This window comes from Cyanistes caeruleus, chromosome 24 (genome assembly GCF_971803275.1).
Source record: "Cyanistes caeruleus chromosome 24, bCyaCae1.hap1.1, whole genome shotgun sequence".
In the NCBI taxonomy this organism is placed as follows: Eukaryota; Metazoa; Chordata; class Aves; order Passeriformes; family Paridae; genus Cyanistes; species Cyanistes caeruleus.
The window spans coordinates 3,741,576-3,767,960 of NC_141724.1; the positions used below are offsets into that span (position 1 = coordinate 3,741,576).

The 26,385-nt window shown below is 47.1% G+C and overlaps 1 protein-coding gene across 6 annotated transcripts; it reads left to right on the forward strand.

Moving 5' to 3' along the window:
* Window positions 1–524: 524 nt before the first annotated feature.
* BRPF3 (bromodomain and PHD finger containing 3) lies at window positions 525–25,568 on the forward strand. 6 transcript variants are annotated; one of them, XM_086862181.1, is made up of 14 exons: window positions 525–563; window positions 641–817; window positions 6,019–7,421; window positions 8,363–8,519; window positions 9,924–10,055; window positions 11,936–12,064; window positions 12,437–12,749; window positions 13,827–14,090; window positions 14,246–14,749; window positions 16,728–16,821; window positions 17,879–17,976; window positions 19,307–19,404; window positions 20,859–21,013; window positions 23,296–25,568. In XM_086862181.1, the coding sequence occupies exons 3-14, from the start codon at window positions 6,037–6,039 to the stop codon at window positions 23,477–23,479; spliced, it is 3,513 nt and encodes a 1,170-aa protein (XP_086718307.1). In that variant the 5' UTR covers window positions 525–563; window positions 641–817; window positions 6,019–6,036; the 3' UTR covers window positions 23,480–25,568. The 6 variants fall into 6 exon arrangements, with proteins under 6 accessions (XP_086718307.1, XP_086718306.1, XP_023798031.2 ...); XM_086862180.1 differs by having other exon boundaries at window positions 532–817; XM_023942263.2 differs by lacking the exon at window positions 525–563 and having other exon boundaries at window positions 691–990.
* Window positions 25,569–26,385: the final 817 nt, after the last annotated feature.

Genomic DNA, 26,385 nt, shown 5'->3' on the forward strand with positions numbered 1-26,385 from the left:
AGTGTAGCCGGGTTGGACTTTGGCACCTGGCAATGCTCCAGGGTGTTTCCTGGGACCCCACACCTCCTGCACAAAAAGTGGGCTGCAAAATGAAGACACCCCAAATGAGCCTGGGACAAAAATTCCGCCCGTGGCCTGACGGCTCGCGGCTGTGACATACCGGCCTGGGATGGGCCCGCACGGCTGCACCCGAGCTCCCACACCTCAACCCCGCGGATGATGTGGGGGATAGGCCAGGAGCAGGGGTAGCCCGCTCCGGCCACCGGGAGGCCGTGGCTCCCCGGTGCTGCCTCGTCAGCCATGGAGGGGGACACGGGCAGCGGCGGACCTGAGGACATGAGGCTGCCATGAGGGCAGCGCGGAGGGACCCCCCGCCCTCCCGTCACCACCAGCCCCCGGGGCCTCCCGCTCGGCGCGGCCCGGCTGTGGGAAGGCATCGGGGAGGGGCGGGCGGTGCCTGCCCGCGGGGGGAGCGGAGCGCGGAGCCCCCTCCCCCGCCTGGCCGCTGGCTGCCGCCTCTCCCCGCCGCTCGGCCGGCCCGCGCTGCCGCCTCCATCTTGAGCGTGTGTCCCCTGCTCCCCCCCCTCCCCCGCCTCCACAGCACCGAGAGCATCGGGGGCGCTGGAGCCTCGGGGGGGAGCGGGGGGGAGGTGAGGGTGGTGGGGGGCGAAGCGGCACCGGGGCCAAAGCGGCAGCGGCGGGAGCAGCGGTGGAAGCAGCGGCGGCATCGGCAATGAGGAGGCGGCGCTGAGGAGGCGGCGGTAGCCGGAGCGGACGGAGCCGACATCTTGTGCCCTCCCCTCCCGCCGCCGGCTGGGTGAGCCCGTCCGCCCCAGGGGGGAGGGGAGGGGGAGGCGGAGAGAATAAAAAAAAAAAAAAAAATAAAAAAAAAAAAAAAGGAAAAAAGAAAAAGAAAAACAAAAATTCCCCCCAAAAGGAGGCAGCGGCAACGGCGGAGAAGCCGCGACGGCGGCGCGCTGAGCCGGCCAGGTAAAGCTCTGCGCGGGAGGCCGCGACACCCTTCCTTCAGGGGTCTCTCCTCCCTCACACACCCCCGCGCCGGGGTCGCGGGAAGGTGACCGGGCGGGCGGGAAAGAGCTGGGGGAGGCCAGTGCGCCGCAGCCTGCGGGCCTCTCTCGCGTCCCAGCTCCGTCTCCGTGCGGCGAGAGCGGCCCGTGATCCCTCGCCAAGTAGGGGGAAGCGGCGACGAGCGTCCGGGGACAAGGAACAGGCAGCGCCCTATCAGCCGGGCCCCCCCCTTGCCGCCATCTTGTCCCCCCCTTCTTCGCGGTGCGGCGGGGGTGCCGCCCACCTTCTCCCACGCGATTGGCCCAGGCGGGGCCGAGCGCACCCCGTTTAACCCCTCATAGCCTCGCGTTGCTATTGGTTGTGGCGCTGTGATGGACGGCGGAGTTAGCCAATAACCTTGCAGTCCTGCTGTGATGACGCTACTGGCTCCCTCCCTCTCCCTCTCTCTGGAGGCTGTGGCAGTTCCGTGGGGAGCTGGGGCTCGGTCCCGCTGGGGTTCATCGCCTCCTCCCCCGGGACGGCTTCATTTCTGTCTGAGTCCCTGCTGTGCCTTGGCCCAGATCGCTGGCTGCTACTGGAGTGCCCTGCAGGGAGCCCTTGGTGCACGGGGTAGCTCCTGAGTCGAGCTCTCGCCGGCGCCTGACAGCTGAGGGCATGTCACCGTTCCCTCAGTTGCTGCTGAGGCCGAGCACAGCTCGTGGCACATCACAGTTCCCTCGGAGCGCTGCTGCTGAGCTCAGACACAGCTCATGGCGCAATCCATCTGTTGCTGAGCCCAGACTTTATACCTGAAACTTCATCCCACAGCCCGGCTCGCACCCTCCCTTCCAGAGGGAGGGCCTCTCTCGAGGCTGGTGTATCGCCCGGCAGCTAGACTCGGTTACAGAAGTATTTGGACATTGATAAAGATCAAGATGTCTGCATGTGCTAGGGCAAGCAGCTGTCCATGACATCTGTTGAACACTGACATATTTCATTGTAGGTGTCTGTGTGGGTGTGAGGAGTATAAACCCTTGGCTGGTGTGTGAGGGAACAATGGGCCTGTAAGCAAGCACAGACATGGCACGAACACGAAGGGACATTGTCCAGGGCAGCAGGAGTTTTGCTGGCATTTCGGTTGGCAAAAGGTGGAGAGAGCGCTGCAACTGTTCCAGGTTGTTTCTTTTCTCTGGCATCCACTGGTTTAATTTTACAGATTAATTTTCTTAAATAGGTCCATGAGCGTCTGTTCCCCATTGCACAGCAGTGGTTTTTAAATCCAGTGGCTGCATGGAGCTGAGTGGCTGCTGGTGCAGGAGAGTGGTGCTGAGGAACATCTCCAGACCTCTTGTTTGGCTTGATGTCCCAAAGAGGGGCAGCCTTTGGTAACAACAAACCCCAAACTCTTTAGGACTATAGGAGCTGTAGCCACAGCCAGTAGTCATGGTGCACCAGAGTCCAATGATAGCCATGTTGTTCCCATCTTCTGCTGCATACCAAAGTCCAGGTGCCCTTTTTGCTTCAAGTCACTGAAGTTCTTCATTGTCGAGGGACCTGGTTTTTTTCTGGGATCACCAAGCTATGCCAAAAGAAAGGGCCAGGAAACTCCCCCAGCTGCATTGCCTCGTGCTCCAGCCTTGCATCCTCTGCTCATGAGAAACCTGGTGCTGTAAAAGGCGTCCATGGTTGTTCAGCATGGGAAAGCTGGAAGGAAGGACTGCTGCATGAAGGAGAGCTGGGAAAGAGACTGAGGTCTTCTGCAATGCAAGAAAAAGGTTTCTGACCCTTGGAGATGGCTAAGGCAGCACTGTATGGGTGGAAAGTCTATTCCAGGCTGTGTATAATAGGGGCCTGTACTATGATGTTGTACCATATACATTGATCTCTTTGTGTTTTTCAGGGGAGCTTTAGCTCCCTTTCTAGTAAATTTGAATATCATGATGGTGGTCTTGGTTTTTCAGTCACCTATTGCAGCTATTCCCCACAGGTGTGAAAGCTGCTGCTCAGAAGAATCAAACCACTCCCGAAGGAACTCCTTAGGTAGAGTTAAATTCATTCCCAGCAGCTCTCTGAATTGTAGCCACCTTGTTTGCTCTGTTGTCCTCTTCAGGAACTTCACCCCCTGCTCCCATTGTAATCCCCAGTAGAAATGGGTGACAGGAGCTTTTAGTAATGCCTTGAGCATATTGTGGCAATGCAAAGGATGCTTGAATTTTCTGCTTTCATATCAGCAACCTTTGTCCATGGCAGGACAGAATCAGCACGGGCTGAAATAGCATTTAACCCCACACATGTTGAGTATCTTTAGCATTTCAGTGTGCACAAGTGCTGTTTGCAGAGGGATTCTTTTTTATGTGTAGCTGGGAGGTGTTCTCAAGTGTACCAAGGGAATCAAAACATTCCTAGGTTGCTGCTTAGAAATTTCTGTTGTTGTGAACAAGGTCACAGCGCTCAGCTAGGTGTGTCTGAGTTGATTTTGTTGCGGCTTTCAAGGTATTTTGGAGGTGTCTCTCCTAATACCCAGGAGTATGTCTCATTCCAGGCACTCAGCTGTCGCTGGCAGCAATTTCCATGCAATTTTAAATGCTGCTTCATAGTGCTAAGTAATTGTGTGCTTTACAAAAGGGTTGTTTTATGGCAGTTGGTTGCTGTGGTGCAAAGCTCACTTTGGGGTAATTTGTCTAGAAATACACTGATTGTTTCAGTAAAGAAACTCTGCATGCTTGTTTTTCCCATTAACAGATAAGACAGCCCTTCCTTCAGGTGCTTGTTTCACTGAAATTTCCTTGTCTCTCAGCATTCCAAGCAGTTGGCTATTGTCTCATTTTTCCTGAACACAATATTAATGAATTGTGTGGTCAGCTCATAATAATTTATCCCCCATATATCTTTTTGCCTCCAGTATCCTCTTGGCTTGTACCAGCATGAATTGTAACAGAGCTGTTTGTCAGCAGGATTTTCTTTGGTTTGTTTGGGTTTTTTATTTTTATTTTAATTTTATTTTATTTAATAATCAAGTTGCCTTTATTACTTCTTTTTAAAATTCTTTTTTCCTACTGATTGAAGCCACTGGAGTTCAGCTAGGATGAGTGAAGTTGGGTGTCTGCAGTGTGTGTGGATCAAGTGACTGATTAAAGTTTTAAGGCAAAGGTACCACCAAAATTTGTGGTACCTATATGTGCAGATAGAAGTTATCATCCTTTATTTTACATCTGAAGTAAAATTGTGTTTACAGGCTCCATCATTATGGGTGTGCATACTGAAACTGGCATCTGCAGTTTATTTCTGTGGATGCAGGGAATAGTTTGGAAACCTTTCCCTGAGCCTGTTTGTTTCTTAAGACACAGGTGGTGTCATGGCTTAATCTCATGGTTAACAAAACCAGTACTTTAAAAAAGTATTGCTCCTGGAATTTTCTTCTTCTTTCTGGAATAAGCTTGGACTTCTTGTAGGTCCTGGTCCTGTGAGATGCTGCTTGCTGTGGCACACAGTTGAGAGTTTCTGGAACAATGTCCTTCATGAAACACAAATACTGCACTGGCTGAGTACAAATTATGGGTTTGTGGTATGTTTCCTTGTCTGTGCATCCCACAGAAAGGGACTGTGTAGATTGCTTTAAATAAGGGTGAGGTGCTGGTTCAGGCTTCTGCATAGCAACAGATAAGCTCTGGGCTGGCTTATCTTCTCACAGAGAATTTACATTTGCTTTTCTTTGTCTCCTTTCTGACTTCTTTTAGCCTCAGCTTGTTTATTCCCATAAGTCATGTTCCCATCCTTGACTCTGCCCTTCTCTCTTGCATTACTCACTTGGCTTCCTCTCCGCTTTCCCTCTTTGCCAGCTCCCTCCTTCACCCTCTGATCACCGAGCTGCTGCCACCGTTTCTGAATCCTCCCCCAGACCATCTCCCCAGGCTTCTCCTCTGCTCCCCTCTGACAGGCACCTCCTTAATGTCAGCAGCGACTCGCAGCTAATTATCTGGCTTGCTGATTAGCAGTTTGCGAGGGCAGAGCTGCCTGGGGCTTTTTGTTAAGGCTCTGAGCAAATGCCATTTTATGGCTCCTGGTGCTGGAAGCTGTCTTGCTGCTTTCCTGCTTGTAGCCCTGTGGATTCTCCATAGCCAGGTGGCTCAGATGGATGAATGGGAATTGTGGCTCCAGAGGGGCTAACGCCAGAGCTTGTAAGTCCATTGGGATCCATGCTGCTTTTGCCATGATTATCCCTCTTTGCTTCCTCGTGGAAGAGCAGAAGAGATGCACATCTGGTCTCTGCTGCATTGCTCAGTTCATCCTCTGGTTCTGTTTGTGATCCTTGAGAGAAGGAAAAGCAAAACTGGAGGACAATTTTTCACTATGGGACTTTTTGCATCTGCAGTGTTGGATTGGAAGGATTGGTGGTGGCAGCCCTGAGCTGTGAAACTTGGAGGAGCTTCCTCCTGCACTGAGGAAGAACCATTAGTTTTCTCATCTGGAGCTGGCCAAAAAAAAAAATTAAATTGGAAACTGCTTTCATAAGTCCTGAACAGTGCATTCCTTTTCACCTGGAAAACGTCCAGCACATTCAGGGATATAAAAGTCACAGGCAAAAGGGCAGGGGAGAACTTTTTGGTTTGTGTGAGCTTAATGTGAATGGTGCAAGAAGATGTGAACCATGTTGTTTGAATTTCAGGGGATCTGAATGGTTTGCTGATCTGGGTGCACAGCAGACTGTTTGTATATTGTGCTGTCAAATTATTTTGAGTTTTTCTCGCTGGTCATGGGGTGGAATGTACATCTGAGGTGCAAATAGAGGAAGTTGGAGGGTTCTGTGGGTGGCTCTGGTACACATTGCAAGAAATGGCTGATATATTAAATACCTGCCTGTATCTAAGGTGTAAAGACTCAGCGAGCCTGAAATTGCTGGAGTCTCTGTTAGAAATTTGATCTCTTGCAGCATTGAGTAAGTTTTTCAGTCTGTACTGCTTCTTGCTTGTCTCCTTGTCTTACTCTGTCCTCTGTCCTGTTGTGTCCCAGGGTCTCTGGACCACAGGGATGAGGAAGCCTCGGAGGAGGTGCCGGCAGCACTTGGAGGGGCGGCGTTCTCCCTCTCCCTACAGCCTCAAGTGCTCCCCCACCCGCGAGACGCTGACCTATGCCCAGGCCCAGCGCATCGTGGAGGTGGACATTGACGGGCGGCTCCATCGCATCAGCATCTACGACCCCCTGAAGCTCATCACCGAGGATGAGCTGACAGCCCAGGACATGACCGAGTGCAACAGCAACAAGGAGAACAGTGAGCAGCCCCTCTTCACTTCCAAATCTAAGAAAACACCTTCCAAAGGCAAGAAGAAGGAGTCCTGCTCCAAACATGCACCAGGGATGTCTTTGCACTTGCCCCAGCCCAAGTTCCGTGTGGTGGAGTCCTTCAGCCAGCCAGATGCCTGTCCCCTCCCTGCTGCCTACTACCGGTACATTGAAAAGCCTCCTGAGGACCTGGATGTAGAAGTGGAGTATGACATGGATGAGGAGGATCTGGCATGGCTTGAGATGGTCAATGAGAAGAGAAGGGCTGATGGTTATGGGACAGTTTCTGCTGACACTTTTGAGCTGCTGGTGGATCGGTTGGAAAAGGAGTCGTACCTTGAGAGCCGAAACAACGGGGCTCAGCAGTCCCTCATCGATGAGGATGCCTTCTGCTGTGTCTGCATGGATGATGAATGTCACAACAGCAATGTCATCCTGTTCTGTGACATTTGCAATCTGGCTGTGCACCAGGAGTGTTATGGTGTGCCCTACATCCCCGAGGGGCAGTGGCTTTGCCGCTGCTGTTTACAGTCCCCTTCTCGCCCTGTGGATTGTGTCCTTTGCCCGAACAAAGGGGGAGCCTTCAAGCAGACCAGTGATGGCCGCTGGGCTCACGTGGTCTGTGCCATCTGGATCCCAGAGGTCTGCTTTGCAAACACTGTGTTCCTGGAGCCCATCGAAGGGATCAATAACATCCCTCCAGCTCGCTGGAAGCTAACATGTTGTATCTGCAAGCAGAAGGGCATGGGAGCTGCTATCCAATGCCACAAGGTGAACTGTTACACTGCCTTCCACGTCACCTGTGCACAGAGAGCCGGTCTCTTCATGAAGATTGAACCCATGAGGGAGACCAGCATCAATGGCACAACGTTCACCGTGCGCAAGACTGCCTACTGTGAGAGCCACTCCCCGCCTGGCACAGTGAGAAGAGGGTCTCCAGCTGGTGGTGGTGATGGGCAGGCGGTCACTGTGAAGGAGGAGGGAGTGGAAGAACCCCATTCTGGCCCTCCTAGAGGGTCTGTGAAGAAGAACCAAGTGAAATTGAAGCAAAAGATCAAAAAGGAGCCTGATGATGTGACCAAAGGGCGTTCATCCGTGCCTGTGGTGACCATTGCACAAATTCCCTCTTACAGGTGAGTGTTGTGGGTTTAGGGAAGGACTTGGACACCTGTAGCTGAACAGGATCTGTTTTGAGAACTCAGTCCCTCTCATTGTTGACCTTGGAAATACTAAAATTTCAGTCAAGGCTTAGCAATAACTGTGTTCAAAGTGTTCTGCAGCATAACCTGTGGCTGGGTTTCTTCTGAGTGTCACTGTGGTTTTCTGGCTTTGCTGAGCAGCCATTCCAAGCTGTTGTGTAATGAGGACTCTGTGGTGGTCCCTAATGGCAAGCATCCATCTACCATGAAGGCATTTTTAAAACACTTCAGGCATTACAGGTTGGTAGGCAGTTAGGGGTCATCCCACTATTAAAATTTTTGAGATCTCATTTCATAGTTTTTTAATTCCTCCTTTTACCACAGAGCTTGTCAAACCTGACAGTGTTGCAAGCAGCTTTGACTTTGGCTGTATTTTTGTATTTTTCTCCTAGCTCTCCCTCATACAGAACTAGGTAGTGCTGAATTCTTGTTTGGTGCCTTAGGAAGTGTGTTGATGTGTCTTTTAACAGACAGGCTGATAAGGCACCATGTGTAAGACAAGAATGGTAAGCAAAGGTTAAAATAGCTGATCTGTTATTCTTGGACTCCTGTCAAGGTAATTTCCCAGGCTCCAGATTAATAACATCAAACTTAAATGGCCCGTGGAAGGTTCTTGACATAGGAAGTAGTTTTGAAATTAAGGCTTGGAGCTGAATTGATGATTTCATACTTTGTACTGTGGCAAGTGGTTGGTGGGACCCTCCAGTATGAAAAGGGGCCACATATGTCTGCATGTGAGGAGATCCCAGCTTGTCCCAGTTTGTGTGTGTTCTTCAGAGTGAGCATTGCCACAACACTGCAAAACTTCATCAGGAGACCCAAGGGGGCCAAGATTGCTTTGCAGCTGGCTCCATGACGCTCTGTGCTTCCTTCAGGCTGAACAAGATCTGCAGCGGGCTCTCCCTGCAGAGGAAGAACCAGTTCATGCAGAGGCTGCACAACTACTGGCTGCTGAAGCGGCAGGCAAGGAACGGGGTGCCCCTGATCCGGCGGCTGCACTCGCACCTGCAGTCCCAGAGGAACGCTGAGCAGGTACCGGCTGCTCCCCAGCTCAGCTCACATGGCAGGACACACAGCTTAGCTTCCAGGAGGAGATAAGCTTAGCACATGGCTGGGGAGGGAGGGTGAAAAGAGCAGATTTAAGTCTGTTTCAGTCTCCTCTTGGTGTGCTCATGCCTGAAGAGCTGAGTTAGTGTATTAGTGGGATATCCATTGGTGTTGGTGAGACAGCAGTTAGGAGCTTTTCCCCTGAGTCAGAAGACCTAGGATTGTGCAAGGGTGTGATGGGCCCTTGGTGGAATGATCTTTTACATGAATGATGAAAACACATTCCTTGGAATGAGTAAAGAAAATGGGTTTTAACTCCAGAGTTATGGCCAAATTTCAGTTCTGATCATTCTTCCTGCAGCTGCCGTTTCTGCCCATCCCATGCATGTTTAGACATAATCATCAGCTCTGGACTCTTGCCTTCTCTTTTGAATAGGCATCAGTAGTCACTTTATCTTGGTGCTATTAAGCAGCACTGCATTTGGCATGAGAAGTAGTTGCTGAAGTAATGAAGCAGTAGGACTCTACCCTCTAACACAGCCTGTCAGTAGGGAACATGTATATTTTTATTGTTGGAGGAATTTATAGACTTTTGGCAAGAAGACTGCTCTGGGTGTTAAATAAAAAATTAAATATAAATAAAATTAAATAAATTTTAAAAAAATAAATTATTCCCCACTCATCAGTGCAGAGCTTGAGAAAGTGCAGCATTTCCTTGGTGTATTACACTGCTAATTTACCATATGTAAGATCTTAGAAACAAATGTCCTATTAATATAAACCATGAAGATCTTGTGAAGCAATTGTCCTCTTGGCAATCATGTGAAAGTGTCTGCACTTGAGGCATATCATCCAAATCACTAAAAAATCTACAGATTTAGGAAAGGAAGGATGATAGTGTTGTGAAGCCACTGAACTGTGTCTTGGAAGGTGTGAGCTCATCTCCCAGTGCTGGCCATTGTTGGCAAATGTCTTTCCGTAGCTCTGTTTTTTATGGGTTACAGAATAGCTCTTTTCTCCCTTGCTTTTGGTTGCCTTCCCTTTAAACTGTAAATGCTTTGGGCTGCTGCTCCAATGCACAGAAAAATTTCCAGCATCTGTAATAAACTTGGATGTAAAAGCAGGGAGAGGGTGTAAATGAGTGTGCACTGAAGTGTGTTCCCAGGGTGAAGCTGCAGGATAATTTGGGGTAATTTCACAGATAAGGTAAAATCTAGAAAAGCTGATGTTCTCTCTGTTAGACAGCTAAATGCTGGAGGAAGGAGGGGACATGGACTGAACAAGACAGTAAGAGAAAGATTCTGAGAGCAATTCCCAGAGGATTCCTAGAAAAAGAAGGAAACACAGGAAGCCTGTGGTGTTTTCTATCTCACCACTTATGTCTTGCAGAAGGAGCAGGATGAGAAGACAAGTGCAGTGAAGGAGGAGCTAAAGTACTGGCAGAAACTCCGGCATGACTTGGAGCGGGCTCGACTGCTCATCGAGCTCATTCGAAAGAGGGAAAAGCTCAAACGGGAGCAGGTAAGGAGTTCTGGCTGTCAAGTTCCTGCTCTTAACTTCAGTCCCATGCAAGCTCTCTGTGCTGCAGAAAGCATAGGAAGAGCATGACAGTTTTTCTTGAGTCTCTTCCTCTTTTCAGAGGTTCTGGTTGTTGGGTGTGCAGAGCCACCTCTCCCTGTGCCAGTCACAGATTTGCACTGTGCAGCCTCTGCCCTTAGAACCAGGGCTCAGCTGCAGAGTGCTAACAAAATATATTTGCATCATTAATAGTGGATTTGATTCCTGACCTACAGAACCCTTTCTATTTCTGGGCATGGACCAAGTGTTTTGCAGAGTAGAATTAGGTCTCTTTCATGATTATTTCAGGAGTTTGGTAACACCTTCTGCAGGGAGAAGTATAAATCACAATTCAGCTCTTTATTTCTAAAGCTAAAAGTTCCTATTTTTCCTCTAAGGACATTTTTAGAAGAAAAAAATTTTAAGATGGAGACCATTTACTAATTTTTCCAGTTTCTCCTTTGACCTGTGTGTACATTTCTGAAGTCTTACCAGTTGCTTCCTTTCACTGCTTGCCAACCTTGCCTGTCTTTGCTGTCCTTATCTTGTTGGTTGCTGCACCCACAGCTGTGCTCTCTGGCTGGAGTATCCTCCAGGACAGCTCCAGGAAAGGCTCATTTGGCACACACTGAGCCTTTACACGTCCTCAGGCCTTGCCTGGGTGCTTTCAGGCTGTCTGCAGGGAGAGAAAGCAGCATACTCTGATCACAGCTCCTCTAAGAGCAATTTTTTTATGGCCAGAAACTACCCACAGCTTTTCTAGAGTCCTCTTGATGGTTTATTTACTGCATTGCCCTTTATTTACATCAGTGGCTCAGGCCTCATTGCTGTGTGAACATATTTTAGGTAGCAGGATAAAAAAAACCAAAAATAATTCTTGGGCTTAGTTTGCTTTTGATATCTTGGTAGAACCCTATCACAGCTGGCTAAATGCATAGAAGCTTATGGGAACTATGCTTTTTAAAAGCATAAAATACCAGAGAAAAGTGTATCTAGTTGGGCTCTATCCCAGCCCAGTTTTTAGGTGAATGCAGAAGGATGCTCCAGAATTGTGCATCTCTGGCTTTTTTTCCTGTTCCGGGGGAAAAGTGTGGTCTTTGTCTATATTCATTCTCTTATTGATGCTGTCTTGTTGTTGAGTACATCAAATACAGTTTGCTTTGTGTAAACAGACTTGCTTACCTTTGTTAATGAAGTGTTGATTTAATGACATAACGAGTGATTATAAGATCAAAGAAATGAAGATGTTAAAGGACAAATTAAATACTTTTATCCTGTTCCAGTCTTCTTTGAATAGATTTTCTGTGCAAGAGATTTTCAGTACTACATCTTGTTTGCATGAAATCAAACAGTATTAGAGACTTCCTAAAGGATAGAAGGACCTGTATTAGGAATTTACAGACATCTAACCACTCTTGTTCAGTTTCTGCCTTGAAGTCTGAGAGCTTATGTTTTAAATTTTGTTTTTGCTCTCTAGTCTAATTATGGATGTTTTTGTTCATATAAATGCCTGCATAGTTTGAATTTTTATATAATTGCTAATTGGCATAATAACAATATCTTGAGGCAGGGAGTTCTCCAGGATAATTTACCAGGTGTGAAACACCTGTTTTCATTTTTAATTGTAGTATCCTTTGATTTCCTGGAGTTTCCTCTTGTTTTGACTTTATGAGATTGAATAAACAGGAGTTCCCCATGTAAAAGGATTAGACTGGGCAATGTACATGGAGAGTACAAGGTGTTTGCCAGAAGTTCTACAGCAATGATGGCCTGATGTTCTGGAGGGAGACACCACCCACAGATCCTACCCTCAGTGAGTGTCCTCACTGTGTTCCTGTTGCCAGGTCAAGGTGCAGCAGGCTGCCATGGAGCTGCAGCTGACCCCTTTCAATGTCCTGCTCCGCACAACCCTGGACCTGCTGCAGGAGAAGGATGCTGCCCAGATCTTCACAGAGCCTGTTAACCTGAACGAGGCAAGTCTCTTTCCTAGAGGTGTTTAACGGGTTGTAGATGAGATATTGCTGGGCAGAAGCACAAACCACCTTGTCCCAAGCCACTGGTGGACTAAAAACTATCTAAAAAAGGACTCATGATGTGTGTATCCTTCCAGGCCAAAAAAAAGGTATTTTCTTCTGGAAGTTTAGCACATCTTGGATGAGTAATGTTTTGTTGCGCCAGGGTGTGTCTGCCTTGCCTGGGTGACACAGAAATGAACATCTGTTTCTGCTCCTTTCCTGTGGAAAAGGATATTTTCCTGTGGAAAGGATATTAAGAGTGCTTGTGATGGGTGCGCTCTGGTTGGCTAGTAAATGGTTTTTGTAATTGTACAGGTTTTATATGTTTAGGTTCCAGATTACCTGGAATTCATTTCCAACCCAATGGATTTTTCCACCATGAGGCGGAAGCTGGAGTCCCACCTGTACCGAACCTTGGATGAGTTTGAGGAAGACTTTAACCTTATAGTTGCCAACTGCATGAGGTATAATGCTAAAGACACGATTTTCCACCGAGCAGCTGTCCGGCTCCGGGACCTCGGGGGAGCGATTTTGCGTCATGCGCGGCGCCAGGCTGACAGCATCGGCTTTGACACTGGCGTGGGGATTCACCTGCCTGAGTCGCCCAAGCCCCATGACTTTTACCGCTTTTCCTGGGAGGATGGTGAGTAGTGATTAATGTTTTTTTCCCCCTCAGGCAGATCATAGCTTTAGTTCTGAGCACATAGTTCAGCCTGCATGGAAATTGTAGCCATTCTGCATAGAGAATTTGCCTGTCCATCTGTTGACCTAGGGACATGAAGACCTCCTTCAAAACCCCAGAGGGTGGGATTCCAGATGGGTTGGGCACTCTGAGCTAGGTGCAGCTTAGCTCCAGCTCTCCTCGTGCATGTCTGTGTTGGCAGAGCCTTGTAATCTGCCCTTGCTCTTTGATTTGTACCAGGAGTGTTGTACAAACTTGCTATTTTAAAGAGCAGTGCAAAGGGTGGGAATTTTTTGCTCTGGGGAAAGCTCATACATTTCACTGTAAACTGGCAAGATGTACGGCAGCTGGGTTAGATAGAGCACTGAGGGCTTAAAGAGGGTGATGAGGGGTGAAGGTACTGGGACCTAAGCAATCCTTCTAGCTGAGACTTTCCATTCCCAATACAACCCCATCCATTCCCACAGCCCTCTGGAGATGCAGCTCCAAATCATTTGTTGAATAACTTGGCTAAACTTAGTACAGCCATCGAGCACACAGAGCTTGCAGTGTGCCATCTGGTTCCTAAATGTTGAAGCTCTCTTGCGTGCAGATGGACAGTCACTATGAAATTTGTGTAGGTGTTCAGCTATATGTCCTGCTCCCATGGATGCCAGACCTCCAGCTGAGCCAGAGGAATGGCAAATATGTTATATTTTGACCACTTATCTTTGTGGTCTGACTTTGGCATTTAATCTGCCAATGAAATAGGTTTCTGACAAGGGCCTAGACCACAAGTTCTGTGTGGGGTAGAGAAATGTCCTTTCACTGTTGCCCCTGGGGCAGTAACAGGAATTGAGGGACAGTGCAAGTTGAATCAACTGCTTTTTATCCAAAGGAAGGGAGTCCAAGCTCCAAGATTGCTGACTGCTAAATCCCTAGGCTAAAGTGATTGATTCATGGACAGCATCAAAGGGAATGAGGCCTGGCACTGGCCCCAGATGCTTCTCCAAGAAACCTTACTCCTTCCCTTCACTGTTCCCATCTCTTATGCTGCAGTGGATAACATCCTGGTCCCGGAGAACCGGGCTCACCTGTCCCTGGAGGCACAACTGAAGGAGCTGCTGGAGAAGCTGGACACGGTGAGCACCATGCGCTCCAGCGGTGCCCGGACACGGCGTATCCGGCTCCTGCGGCGCGAGATCAACTCCATCCGCCACAAACTGGCCCAGCAGCAGAGCAAAGCCCTGCCCAACGGGGACACTGTGCCACGGGAGGGGCTGGAGACAACATCCAGGGAAGGGGATGAGGAAAGGGAGAAAGGTGAGCAGCAGGATTTTGATTCCAGGTCTCTAGCACTTGTCAGCAGTCAAAACCTGCTGTTTCTCCTGTGACCTTAGTGAAAGATGGGAACGGCTGTTAGTAGATTTGGGAATGACTCTCACTAAAATGTTCAAGCAGATTCTTTATTCCTTTAGGAGATGGTGCCAAGCTCCCGCACCCTCCAACCCTGGAGCCCACAGGACCAGCACCCAACCTCTCAGAGCTGGACTCTCTGCAGGACCCTCCAACACTCAAGCCCATCAGTGAAAGCAGGTCCTTGAACCAGCTGCAGAGGAGGATGGTGTCAGACAGGGAGCTCTTTGACAAGAAGTCTCTGCAGCATGAGAGCCAGACTTTCCAACGCCTGCTGTCCAACAACAGCCTCAACGGCCTGGCTCTGCTCCCTGCAGACAGCCCTGCCAGCCCTGCCCTCAGCAGCGTGGGCCGGCGGACATCTGTCCTTTTTAAAAAAGCCAAGAATGGCATGAAGCTGCAGAGGAGTCTGGAGTGCTCCCTGGAGAATGGGGAAGAGCACAGACAGGGCGGGCAGGGCTCACCCTCCTGCCCCGATGGGGAGCAACAGGCACGGAAACGGCCCCAGAGCAGGACCTGCAGTGACAGCAGTGGAGAGAAATCACCCAGGCAGGCAGCACAGAGAGGTGAGGAAAGGCTGCATGTAACACTCAGGGCCCGTTGACATGGTGTTGTTGGATCCTAGGTTGTACTCGATGATCTCAGAGGTCTTTTGTAAATGATTCTGTGATTCTGTTGTTGCTCTGTTGGGAATGGCAAGAAGAATGACACAGACTCTCTTGTGAGTTGAACATGAGAGTTCTTCCTTTTCTCTTCTTTTAAAGTTTATTACCTCAGATCTTCTTTTATAGACCAATACGTGAAAGTACAGAAAAGTAAAACTCTTATTGGTTAGTAAACTGACACATCACCATCATTGGTCAGTGGGGTTCACCACCCCTCAACCTTCTCTTGCAAGAAAACAAGAAACTCACAAACAGCACCTGCAAAGCTGTCTTCTATCTCTGAGGATTGTTTTAATTTCTCCTTATGGTTTCCCAGGCCACTTTCTCAGGCAAGATTGAGAAAGTTATGTGGCCTGCTATTCCACAGGCACTTTGCTCCCTGCTTCATAGTTAGCATCCATATTCTGTAATTCCTTGGGATTTCTTTTCCTTCTGGAAGCTGTGAGATGGGGCTGAGGAAGGGGAAATCCCAGAGCTGAGTGAAAACTTTTGCATCCAAACTACACACCCAGAACAGACTTTATACTTAGGGGAGAGCACAGTCCTCATAACCAGATGGTTTCACAGCCTGGTGAAAGCTGTTTATAAACAGGGCAGCCATGTCTATAATGAGCTGCACTTCTCCATTGACTGTACATGTTGTTTTTGGTATCATAGCTCATCTCTAGTCACCTCCATTTTAGACATTTAAAGGTACCAAGATGAAGCCCTAGCAGTCACCAGTAATTCTCCTATTTGCCAGGCTGCTGTAAGAAGGAGTTTTCAATTATTTTATAGGGCAAGCCAATGTGCACAACAGCTCACAAAGCTGTTGAGTGCCTGGCTGGAGACTATGGGCTGAGGCATTGGCATTGCCCTTGTGGAAGAGTTTGTGTTGGCTTGGTCATTCCTAGGAGTAAGAGTTTCCTGCTGAAGAAATAATGCTTTTGGTTGGAAGTGTTCACACTGTGGAGTAACTTAAATATTACTTTGAAATCACTTTTGGAGTTTAAATAAAATTAGTGGGAATACCAAGCAGGTTCCTTTTCAAATTAGATCTGCAAACAAGAATAAGGAGCTGAGATGAAATTTGGAAAGACAAAAGAGAAAAGGAACATCTGAGTGACATCACTGTAATTTCTTTTTAATTGTGTGAACAGCCATTGTGGGACAGTTCCCATCTGGAAGGTTTGACTTAGCCTACACCTGAAATACCATCTTATAGTTATTTGGCTATCATAAAGTTGCAAGAATATTGAGACTGGGAGAAAGGCAATGGAATGTGGGGATTGATTTGCCAGGACAGGTTAAGGGAAATACAGATGACTTCTCCAAAGAGTGGAGGGACTCAACATCATCATCTCTTGGTAATTAAAGCAGAAAGTTGTCATCCACACTGGGTAGAGGTCAGAATGAGAGGCTGAAATTTAAAAAAGGAAAAATAAAGGCAGGGTGCTGGAAAATCACTGGTAATAGGCAGTGGCATTTCTCCTCTGCTAAAGCACAGCTGGCTTTTTTCTGAGTTGCACCACTGCTTCTGTGATTCAGCTCCATCTCCTTCCACAATTTCAAACACAATTAATTTGTCCTGACTGGAGGGAGCGTCTGGTGTGATGAATCTGCTATTGGAGAAGCAGGTCAGTGTGAGGGAGATTTTCACAACAAAGTGTTTCCCAGGAATGTGCTCTTTGTGACAATCCCATATTTACAGCTAGAAAAAACAAGAGAGGCTTTGCCATGAATTTGCCCTTTATGTGGCTGTTGGACTTGTGAGCCCATGGGAGTGTGGGGGTGCTTGGTCCATGGACTGGGGGAAGGCCACGGTCACCTGGCTTCTTGTGCCTGCTCTGGCCTTGGGGCTGCTCTCATTCTTTGTCACTCTCATTTGTCTCCTTGGCAGGAGTGACCAATGGTTTTGCAAAACATGCAGGGAGTGGCTCTGACTTGGAGTGCAGCTCTGTCCTGGGCGGTGGGCTGGTGTTTGAAGCCTGCAGGTAAGTGCCCCAGGGAGAACTGTTCCCTGGAACACCTTCTGTGTCTGGATTAATCTCTCTGTTTCTGTTCTTTGACTTCTTAGTTCCAAACCCAGCCCAGACTGTTGCTACTTATGTGTTCACTCTAAAAAACAAAAAGCTGTTGAGTTTTCATCCTGTCCTCTTAAGCTGCAGGTCCCAAAAGCAGTGTTCGATTTTCTCAAGCAAGTGGGTGTGTGTTACACTGTTCTTTCTCAGTGCATGCACATCCTCTCTGCTGATGCAGTTCTTGAGATCCAAAACTTGGAAAAACTTGAATTCCAATTTTCAATTCAGCACTGCAGGTAAAGCTACCACCTACTAAACAGCTGCTTTCTTCCTCTCAGAAATTAAGGGGCAGGACTGGGCTTCAAACATGACTGAACAGACTTAAAGCAAGTACCTGACATCTTCTGATGTCTTGTGGATAACTTGTGCAATTATTCTATTTAGGAACAGCTCTGTTTACTACTTCTTCTCCAGTCCTTCTGTTCCATCACCAAAATCACTCACAGTAGGTTGCTTATTAGAAATCTGTAAAAGAAAAAGCAAATTACAGTATGCAAAAAATATGATTGAAGTGGAGTTAGTCCATTTTATGAAATGTTTGTAGTAAGGGGGTGAAAGGATGTTCAGGATATGTATGGGCTGATAAAGTCCAGTTTCATACTGGAGTTGTACTGGAGGGCTGCTGTGTCATCTCTCAAGCTTATACACAACTGGTGTAGCTCGTGCAAGCTCCAGGCATCATTACATCAGCCCTCAGGCGTGAAGTTTTTACTAGGTTTTCTTCTCATGTTTACATCTGGGTTTCTGTGAGGTCTTTTCATGGCCCATGGCAAAGCTAGGATGATATCTGCTGTGCTTTCAGAAGCAAGATCACATTTTGCACAAATATTCAGTGTTCTTTTCATGTCAGTGGTGCACTAGTGCAGTCATTTTTTGGTTATTTTAACCTGATTTGGGGAACCCATTGTCGTTGTTGTGCAGGACAATCTGTTTTCCCCTAATGCCCTACTTTTCCACATTTTCCTGACAGTGGTTTGATGCCTCCCAAGCGGAGTCGAGGGAAGCCGGCTCTTTCTCGGATGCCCTTCTTGGAGGGTGTGAATGGAGATTCTGATTTCGGTGGCTCAGGTGAGAATTGCTGCCCAGCACCAGCTCTGGACCCACCTCAACCAGGGGGAACACATCTCAAAGCACACCAGGAACCAGTCCTGCACAAATTACCCAGGCTGGACTTGCCTGGGCACTATTACCTGCTTTGCTACAGATTTAGGTTATTGCATATAACATTCTTCCTGCTTCCACCTTTCCTGGTTGCCTGTGCCCTGTGTTCTCCTTGAAGGGCTGTTTTCTGTAGGGCTGATGTGTGTAATGTGCCTGTCACTGTTTCCTCCTGTTTTGGGACTAGTTCTCTTTAATGATGCTGTAATACAAACAGGAAATCATCATTAAAGAGGGATCTTTCTGGAGATGACTTCATGGGTGTTCCCTCTTGTGTTGCTTGCAGGGTCTCTTTTACAAAAGTTGTCTTTGTCAGGCTGTGTTCTACATCTGTAAAATTGTCACATTTCTCTCCCCAAGGCACTGTACCATCCCCTCAGTGCTCACATGACCAGACTATTGTGTTTCTTAGGGTGTGTCAGGGATGGAGATATTGCTGGTTTATCAGGATTCAGCTTTGAGGCCCTGGTACTCCTGTTGCCTGTCTGTGCAGCTTCATTGCTGGCTCTTGTCGTGGCTCTCTGAGAATCATTATTATCCTGCACCTTGTGTGTCTGCTTTGGAGATGAGCTCACAGGGTGAGGCTGGTACCATGAGAACTGGAATCAGTGGGATAGTTCTGGGCTTTGGAATATAATTTCATTAATGAAAGAATACATCTGGAGTGCAGTAGTGGAAAACCACATCAGGTCTGTCCTGACAGGGTGCTCAGCTGGGTTGTATTCAGCATTTTCTAGGTTCAGTTTTCAATGCCAGTATTTGTCCATTTTCCCCAGAGCAAGCAGTACTTGCTGTAAAATTTTCATTAATGAAGATTGCTCCTTTTCCAGGACAAGGAAAACCAATGGCTGATTTCATATCTGTGACCAAATCCATCTCTTGTAGGGCCATTTGATTTCAGTTCACTTTGATTACATTTCTGTGTTGAAGAGTTCATGTATGCACAGACCCATGATTTAGGAGATTGTGCCTTTATCCTAGTGCTGAACCTGACTGTGCTGACAGAGCATAAAGAAGGCTGGAGTTTGGTACATGCTGAGTTTTATCATAAACACCCAGTTCATACAGATACAACCAACAAGTGATTTTCCTGTCTTGTCAGTGTGCTTTAAGTACTACAGTACTTCTGTTTTAGTTGATTGCTACCGAGACAACGAGATGACAGTGTGGTTTCTTGTGTTTTCATAACCCTCTTGCTAGTTATGAAAGCTCCTAAGCACTGTCTCCTGCTGTCCCTTAGGCAGGCCTCTTCTGATGTCCTTTGAAAGCCAGGCTGAGCTGGAGCCCCTGGAGCTCGTGTGGGCCAAATGCCGTGGTTATCCCTCCTACCCTGCCTTGGTAAGTGCCCTGTGGCTCTCCCACAGCCTGACCTTGCAGCTCAGGTAGCCCAGAACACAATTCTGTTGTGCACTGTAACCAGACAGAAATGAAAACTTCCCAAAATAATGTGATATGTGCTTTTTTTCTCCTTTCCCTTTTGCATAGTGAATTTTCCCAGTGCTTCTTGTTTCAGAGCTTTGCAGAGGATTCATAAAACATTGGTCTCTCATGTCAGGGGTAGGAGCTCTTTTCACTCACCTCTCCTCTGAGGAAAGTCATCAGTACTGTAGGGATGAGAAGACCTAAATTTTATAAATGCAGGCACCAGGTTCTGCTGCCTGCACGTTTTCCTGTTTGATGAGCACACTGTAGGTGCCCAGCTGGCCCTGTCATGTCTACATCCTCTTGCAACAACTATATGCTTGATTTAAATATGAGCATATATGCATGTCCCTTGAATGTTATTTCTTACTGTTTATCTGCCTTTGGATATTTATCTATTAATGCCATCAAAAAGGGCAGATTCTGCTGGAGGTGTGACCCTCATCTATGTTCTTACTCCAAGTGAGAGCCCAGAAGAGGGAGCATAGTTGGATCTGCTGGCCATCCTGGCCAGCCAAACCAGTTTTAGTTCTCCATGTGGCTACAGTCAGAGTTAAACTGTGGCATTGAATGGATTTAACCACCGAGACTGCCTCCAAAAAAGGCTTTTTTATAGCAGACTGTTGTGGTGGCAAAGTGTCTTAATAAATTCCTACAGATGGCCAATGTCAAAGCCAGTCTACTTTTTCAAGTCCTTAGGAGTGGAAGAACAGACTGAGCATTGCAGCCACCCTCTGCTGTTTTCTTCTCCTGTGCTGACAGGAGCACAAACATGGACCTGGACATTTCTGCTTTATAGGGGGAGGTCTGATATATTGTGACTTATCTTCAAAATTACTGTAGTCTCTGTTCCCCTGGCTTGATGGAGCCAGCACTGCTTGTCAACTCTCAAAATATTTGGCCTGGTTCTGATCTAATGCAGTGTAAATCTAAGCAACACCACTGATGTCAACTGATTTGTTCCAGAATGGAGCTGTTGTGAAACAATGTTTTGCCTGTGGAGTACAGCAGGAGCATTACATTTATTTCGAGTTTGGCATGAGGGAGGGAAATCCTTTGCTGAACAGAATAATGCTGAATTTGTACTGAATTACACATTAGTGTAAATGCATTTGCAGCCACACAGAACCACGCACATCCCTTTTTCAAGATGAGGTGGCTGGCTTTGGGACTGACTGGCTTCCCTCTCACAGGGGAAGCCTCAGGATTAAATTTTTGTAGAAAGAGACACTGAAAACAAGAAATTTTGCTTACCCACCCAAAGCAGACATAATTTGTATAGCTTGCATACACTGAAAGAACAGAAAAATAATGCATTCTGTTCATTGCTGGGAAGCTTTGTGCTAAATGTCCTCCCTCTGTGTCCCCAGATTATCGACCCCAAGATGCCACGTGAGGGTTTGCTGCACAACGGAGTCCCCATCCCTGTGCCCCCCATGGATGTCCTGAAGCTGGGGGAGCAGAGGCAGACAGAGGCAGGAGAAAAGCTCTTTCTTGTCCTTTTCTTTGACAACAAGAGAACCTGGTGAGTGTGTGCAGACAGCTCCATGGTGAGTGTGAGCAAGATTTAACATAATCTTGGGGATGTGTGAGCATACAGGGATTATGATGTAAATTGGGGTATTTAAACATGCAGCAGGAAAAAGGAGTCTAAATAAGGAAGACAGCCTGTTTTTCCTGGCCAAAGAGCACAACATCTGACAGCTCCACTTGCACACTGAGCAGTTCAGCATCCTTTACCCAGAGCTCACATCACCACAAAAATACTGAGAATTCACATGAAGAGAATTGACAGCAAATTACAGAGAGCATTTGACTTCAGAACACCAGCAGTCTTCCTATACTGCACAGAAGACTTTCTAAAAATTTCCAGGCTAACTTTTTCAAAATGCAGGGTTTATTTCATATTTAGACTTGGCTGATTTTTCAGAGGTGCTGAGTACCAGCCGTTTTCAAATCAAGTTTTTTATTTAAGATGGTTCAAAGTAAGAAAAATATCTGAAGGCCTTTTGTTGTTGTACTTCAGACAGGATGAATCTGCTGATTTTAGGAGTACTTGCTGACCATGCTCACATGGTAACAGCCAGATATAATAAGCCATAAATCAGTGAAGAGCCTTAAAACTACCAATAAGTCTTCGAAATCTGTGTGTGAAACAACGGGAAATCTGTAAAATTTGAGATTTATGCTGGAAAAGCTGACAGCTGCATGCTGAGCCTACTGGATTACTGAACCAGCAAATACCACATGGGAACATGAACAGTGACACAGGAGGCAGGACCTGTGTGCAGCTGGGTCACAGAAACACAGTTTATCTTGTGGATGAAGTGGGTGCTGGATTGTTGGGATGCTGTGGGAACAGAAGAGACCTGGGCTTGCCTTTCTTCTGCTGCCTCTGTAAAATATCAGGAGTTTAAAAAGAAGCCTTGTGGTATTTGAAGGGCCCTTCTTCTGAGGAAGGTTTGTGCTGGCATTCCAGGAAGAGCAGGGAAGCTCCAAGAGGTCAGGGAAAGGCTGGAGGAAGGAGGTGAACATTGCCAGGGCTGGAGGGAAAATAGAGCAGAACCAAACACACAGAGGGGTAAAGCTGCAGGGGGATATTTCTCCTGGCATTTGGGGATTCTGCAGGGTTTTATGGGGTCTGAAGAGATGGGGACAAGGTACAACAAAGGGAGAAGTATTTGCCATCTGCTTGGGAAGCTGGGACGGGGATCAGGTTTACATCACTTGGTGAGGGTGCCTGTGTCCTCTGGGTGAAAGAGGTGTCAGGAGACAGACTCCTGAGGCTTTTTATTAGCACACTGCATTGTTCCCCTGTTCCTGATTACAGGAACCACTTGATAAAGAGCATGTTCTGCAAAGAGAGACTAATGATTTGTAGCAGAAAATCAATGGCAGCATGCTTCCTGTTGCTGTAGTCATCAGTTTTCAAAATCTTAAATCCAAGGTTGTAATTGAAGCTATTTTCCCAATAAAAGTAAACATCTCCTTAGCTTTGTCCTGCTCTTGTTGAATACAAGCTTTGCAGCATGTTTACGCTCTTCAGAAGCCACTCAGAGCCTTGTTTACAGTTTGTGGGAAGCTGAGGTGCTTCAGGAAAGTACTAAAAACCCCTCTTGGAGTCAGATCTAATTTTGATTGACTTCAATGATGCTGCAGAAGGGTGGCAAAGATTGAAATTATCATCTTTGTGTGAAGAGAAGCTGAGCTGCTCTGGATTGCCCTTACTGGCTGAGTGGGGGGTGCATTGAGCTGTGCCAGCAGTGGCTGAGATGGAGCTTCAGGGGGCTGGATGGCATTAGGAGAGGTGGGTGACACATTTCTCAGTGTTCAGTTAACCTGGACAAATAACCACACAATAAAAGCTTGCTACAGACAAGGCATTTGCAATTAAAGTAATCCTTTGGGGTCAGTCTGGGCTTCGGATGTGTCATCCTGGTTCTGGATGATACTCAGATAGTTGTACCCACCTAAACTGTAAACTAATGCTAACAGCTTCTTGGAACAAGACAGAGATTTTTTGAGGATAGAAACTCACTTTGTACCATGAACATCCCTGTATTTGCTGCTGTGTGGAACACAGGAATTTCCAACTTTCCCCTGACCTCCAAGGAGAATTGAAAGCTTTGAGTAAGGATTCCAATGCTTAGAAGGCATTTTGGCAGCAGGGGCTTCTTCTGTGTCAAACACAGGGAATTAAACATGTGTACCATCGTTGTGGGGCATTAATGATAAATAAATACATTGCACGAGGGTAAAAGCTCCTGGGGAGGAGGTGATAGATCTTTGCACTCCTCTCTGCTGCAGGCAGTGGCTGCCACGGGACAAAGTCTTTCCCCTGGGTGTGGATGACACCGTGGACAAGCTGAAGATGATGGAGGGACGCAAAACCAGCATCCGCAAATCAGTGCAGGTGGCCTATGACCGAGCCATGATCCACCTGAGCCGAGTGCAGGGGGACAACCCCTTCATCCCAGCCTCCTATCTGTGAGGGGCTGCTGGGCCAGCCCTCCTGCTCCTCCACACGTCCAGCTCACTGCACTGCAGGGTGCAGCACCTCCAGCAGCTGCCAGCACTCCTTGGAGTACCCCGAAATGTGCCAAAAAACACCTTGTCCAGCTTCTTCCTGAATGTGTCTTGCTGAAGAGCTGGCAGGAGATGAAATGTAGTCTACAGGGAGTAAGGTAGGTAGGAAGAGCTGACAGGTGGCAGGAGCCAAGGTGAGTTGCTGCAGTGAGCAGAGCACACATCTCTTGGATGTTTGGACGTCATACACCATCCCCTGTTCCTGCCTCCCCTGGACTGCCAGGGTTTTGAGTCATCAGCCAGTCCCAGGTAATTCCTGGGAACCTGGCACCCCCAGGATCTTTACAGGAATCCCAACTGGACTTTCTTGTGCCAAATTTAACCTAACCATTGTTGGCCTTTTCATTTTTCTTTATATGACATTGTCCTGTCACATAAAAACCCCACAGAATTGTAGCTGGGAGCTCTGATTGTGATTCTCTTGCCTATGAACATCGTGTTTTCATGTTTAGATTTCTCTCACTGCATTACAAAAAGCTTGAGATTTTGGTAACCTTCCCCCCCTGCACAGTTTCATGCACAGATGTACAGAGCTTTAAAGATGAAAATCAAATTACCTGATCTGTGTCTATATGTATGTCCTAGCAATTGATTTATAGTTTCACATTTCAGTTCTGATTTGTGTGACTCTGCTTGTTGCAGTAACATTTCCTATCATGACTTAGCACAGTACCTAAGAAAAGAGAACTTCCTTTTTTTAAGAAGTAATTTTGGAGGTGTCTGTTGAGCTGGAGCAGCTCTGCAGGCACTGAGGTTGATCAGGGTTGGAGGGAGATGCATCTTTTGTGTTGGTTTATGCACATTTGGTGTAAGGCTCCTCTTCCTTTTTCCTCCCCCTATTTTCTGTCTGTTTTCTTCTGCCACATTTTGGACTGAAACCAAGCACTGAGCAGAGCACACAACCCTTCTGCTGTTTCACTTCTCCCACATGTGCACATCCTTCCCTGGTGTGTGGGTCTCCAGTGTTGTCATCCAGGTAAACCCAGACAGTCCCCTTGGTTTGGGTTTGCATTGCAAAAAAAACGGGGACAAACTATGTTTGGGAATTTGGTGACTACATCTTTTCTATTAGCCAAGGACTTTATGATTTCTCTGATCTCTTCTGTTGCATATCCCTCTTTGCTTTCCCATTTTAAAGAGCCAAAGGTGCAAAGCAAGATTGTAGATTGAATACCGTCATTTTGCTTTTTAACTCAGTATTTTTTTATTATTTTTAACATTTTCATACTGAAGAGAATGTGGAGTCAAAATAATAATTAATGATAATGAAGAGTAGGGAGTAATCACTGCCATTTCTACTTGCTCTACTTTTTTAAAATACCACTTCTTATACATTGGGGCATGGAACTGCATTTGAAGGAATTTTAAGATTCCTGTCACATATAGAAATGGGGCATAGGAGTTTGTAAAAATATTAATAGTGATAATAATGCCCATGGAGTGTGGCTAGGGAAGGATGTTGTGTATATAGCTGTAAAATGTTCTAAATTATTTAGACCTATTGTCACCATTCTTGAAGTCCTCGGTTGTGTTGCTGGGTCTTTTATATGCTACACAGTGTAATTTATTTGAAGGAACATACAGTTTTCCAGGTGGTAGCTCAGCTGTGGACTAGTGACCTGTGTATATGTTTTAAGGTCTTGGGAGTTGGTCTTTTTTTTTTCTTTTCATTTTGTTTGGTTTTTTAAAATGATTTTAGAATTTGGATTGGCTGGTTTCCTGTTGTTGCTACAGAACCTAAATGTTACTGTCAGTCTGCTGTAAAGCACAGATTGCTCTATTTATTGTAGAAAGTGAGTTTATTTGCTTTCTAGAATGGTTTATATCAGATGGTATAAGAGAAGGAATAAGAAAATTTATGCTTGTAAAGAAAAAAAAAGCTAATTTTACCTACTATAATCTGACTGTCTGAGAGTATATTTTCTCTCTGAGAAATAAATGTTCTAATGTATGGAAAAAAAAAAACCAAAACAACAAAACACCACCCTCAAAAAGACTTCTTCCTTGCTAATGTTGTCCTGAAATCCAGAACTTACCGTGATGGCTTTTACTTTTCCCAGTGGTCCCAGGTACAGATGGGAAGAGCAGCGACAGGGAGGGGTTTCTTGTCCTGCCTCTGCCACGTCCTGTGTCCCCTCTGCAGTGGGTGACACAATTGGGTGCTGCATGGAGAGGTCCCACCTTTTGCTGTCTTTGTAGAGTTTGGGGCTTTTTTTGTTTGGCGTTTTTAATTCTTTCTTTTTTTAATTAATGTTAAACTAAGGACCACTCTGTTTTCTAAGAGAAAAACAACAAAAGGCACACACAAAGTCAAATGCCTGAGAAAAACAACTCCACCTTAGGAAAGTGATTTCTTGAGATACTTTTGGAGTTTTATTGGCAACAAGGTTTTGCCTGTCATGCTTGGCCCTGGCCTCACTGCCTGCTGCTTTCTCCCCACTGGGAACAGAAAGGGAACGTGGAGGGACTGGGAGCCTCCACCCCTGCCAGGAAAGCCCTGGTGGCCCAGGGTGGGTTTCCATCTCCTCAATCCGTCCCAAATCCAGCCCACGGCACAGCACAGAGGTTCTGCCCACAGAAACATCCCCAGCTGGGGGAGTTAACAGCACTCACTGCAGGGTGTTGTGGGGGACAGCACCGAGAGCTGCCCTGGCTGCTGGGGACAGCCACTCCTTCAGCTAGGATTGTTCCTCCTCCTATCCCTGGAGTGCAGCCCCAGCACAGCCCTGGCCTGCAGGGCCCGGGAGGCACTGCCAGCACTGCAGCCCATGGCTCTCCAACGGGCTCTCCTTGGCTTCTGCTGGGAGCTCC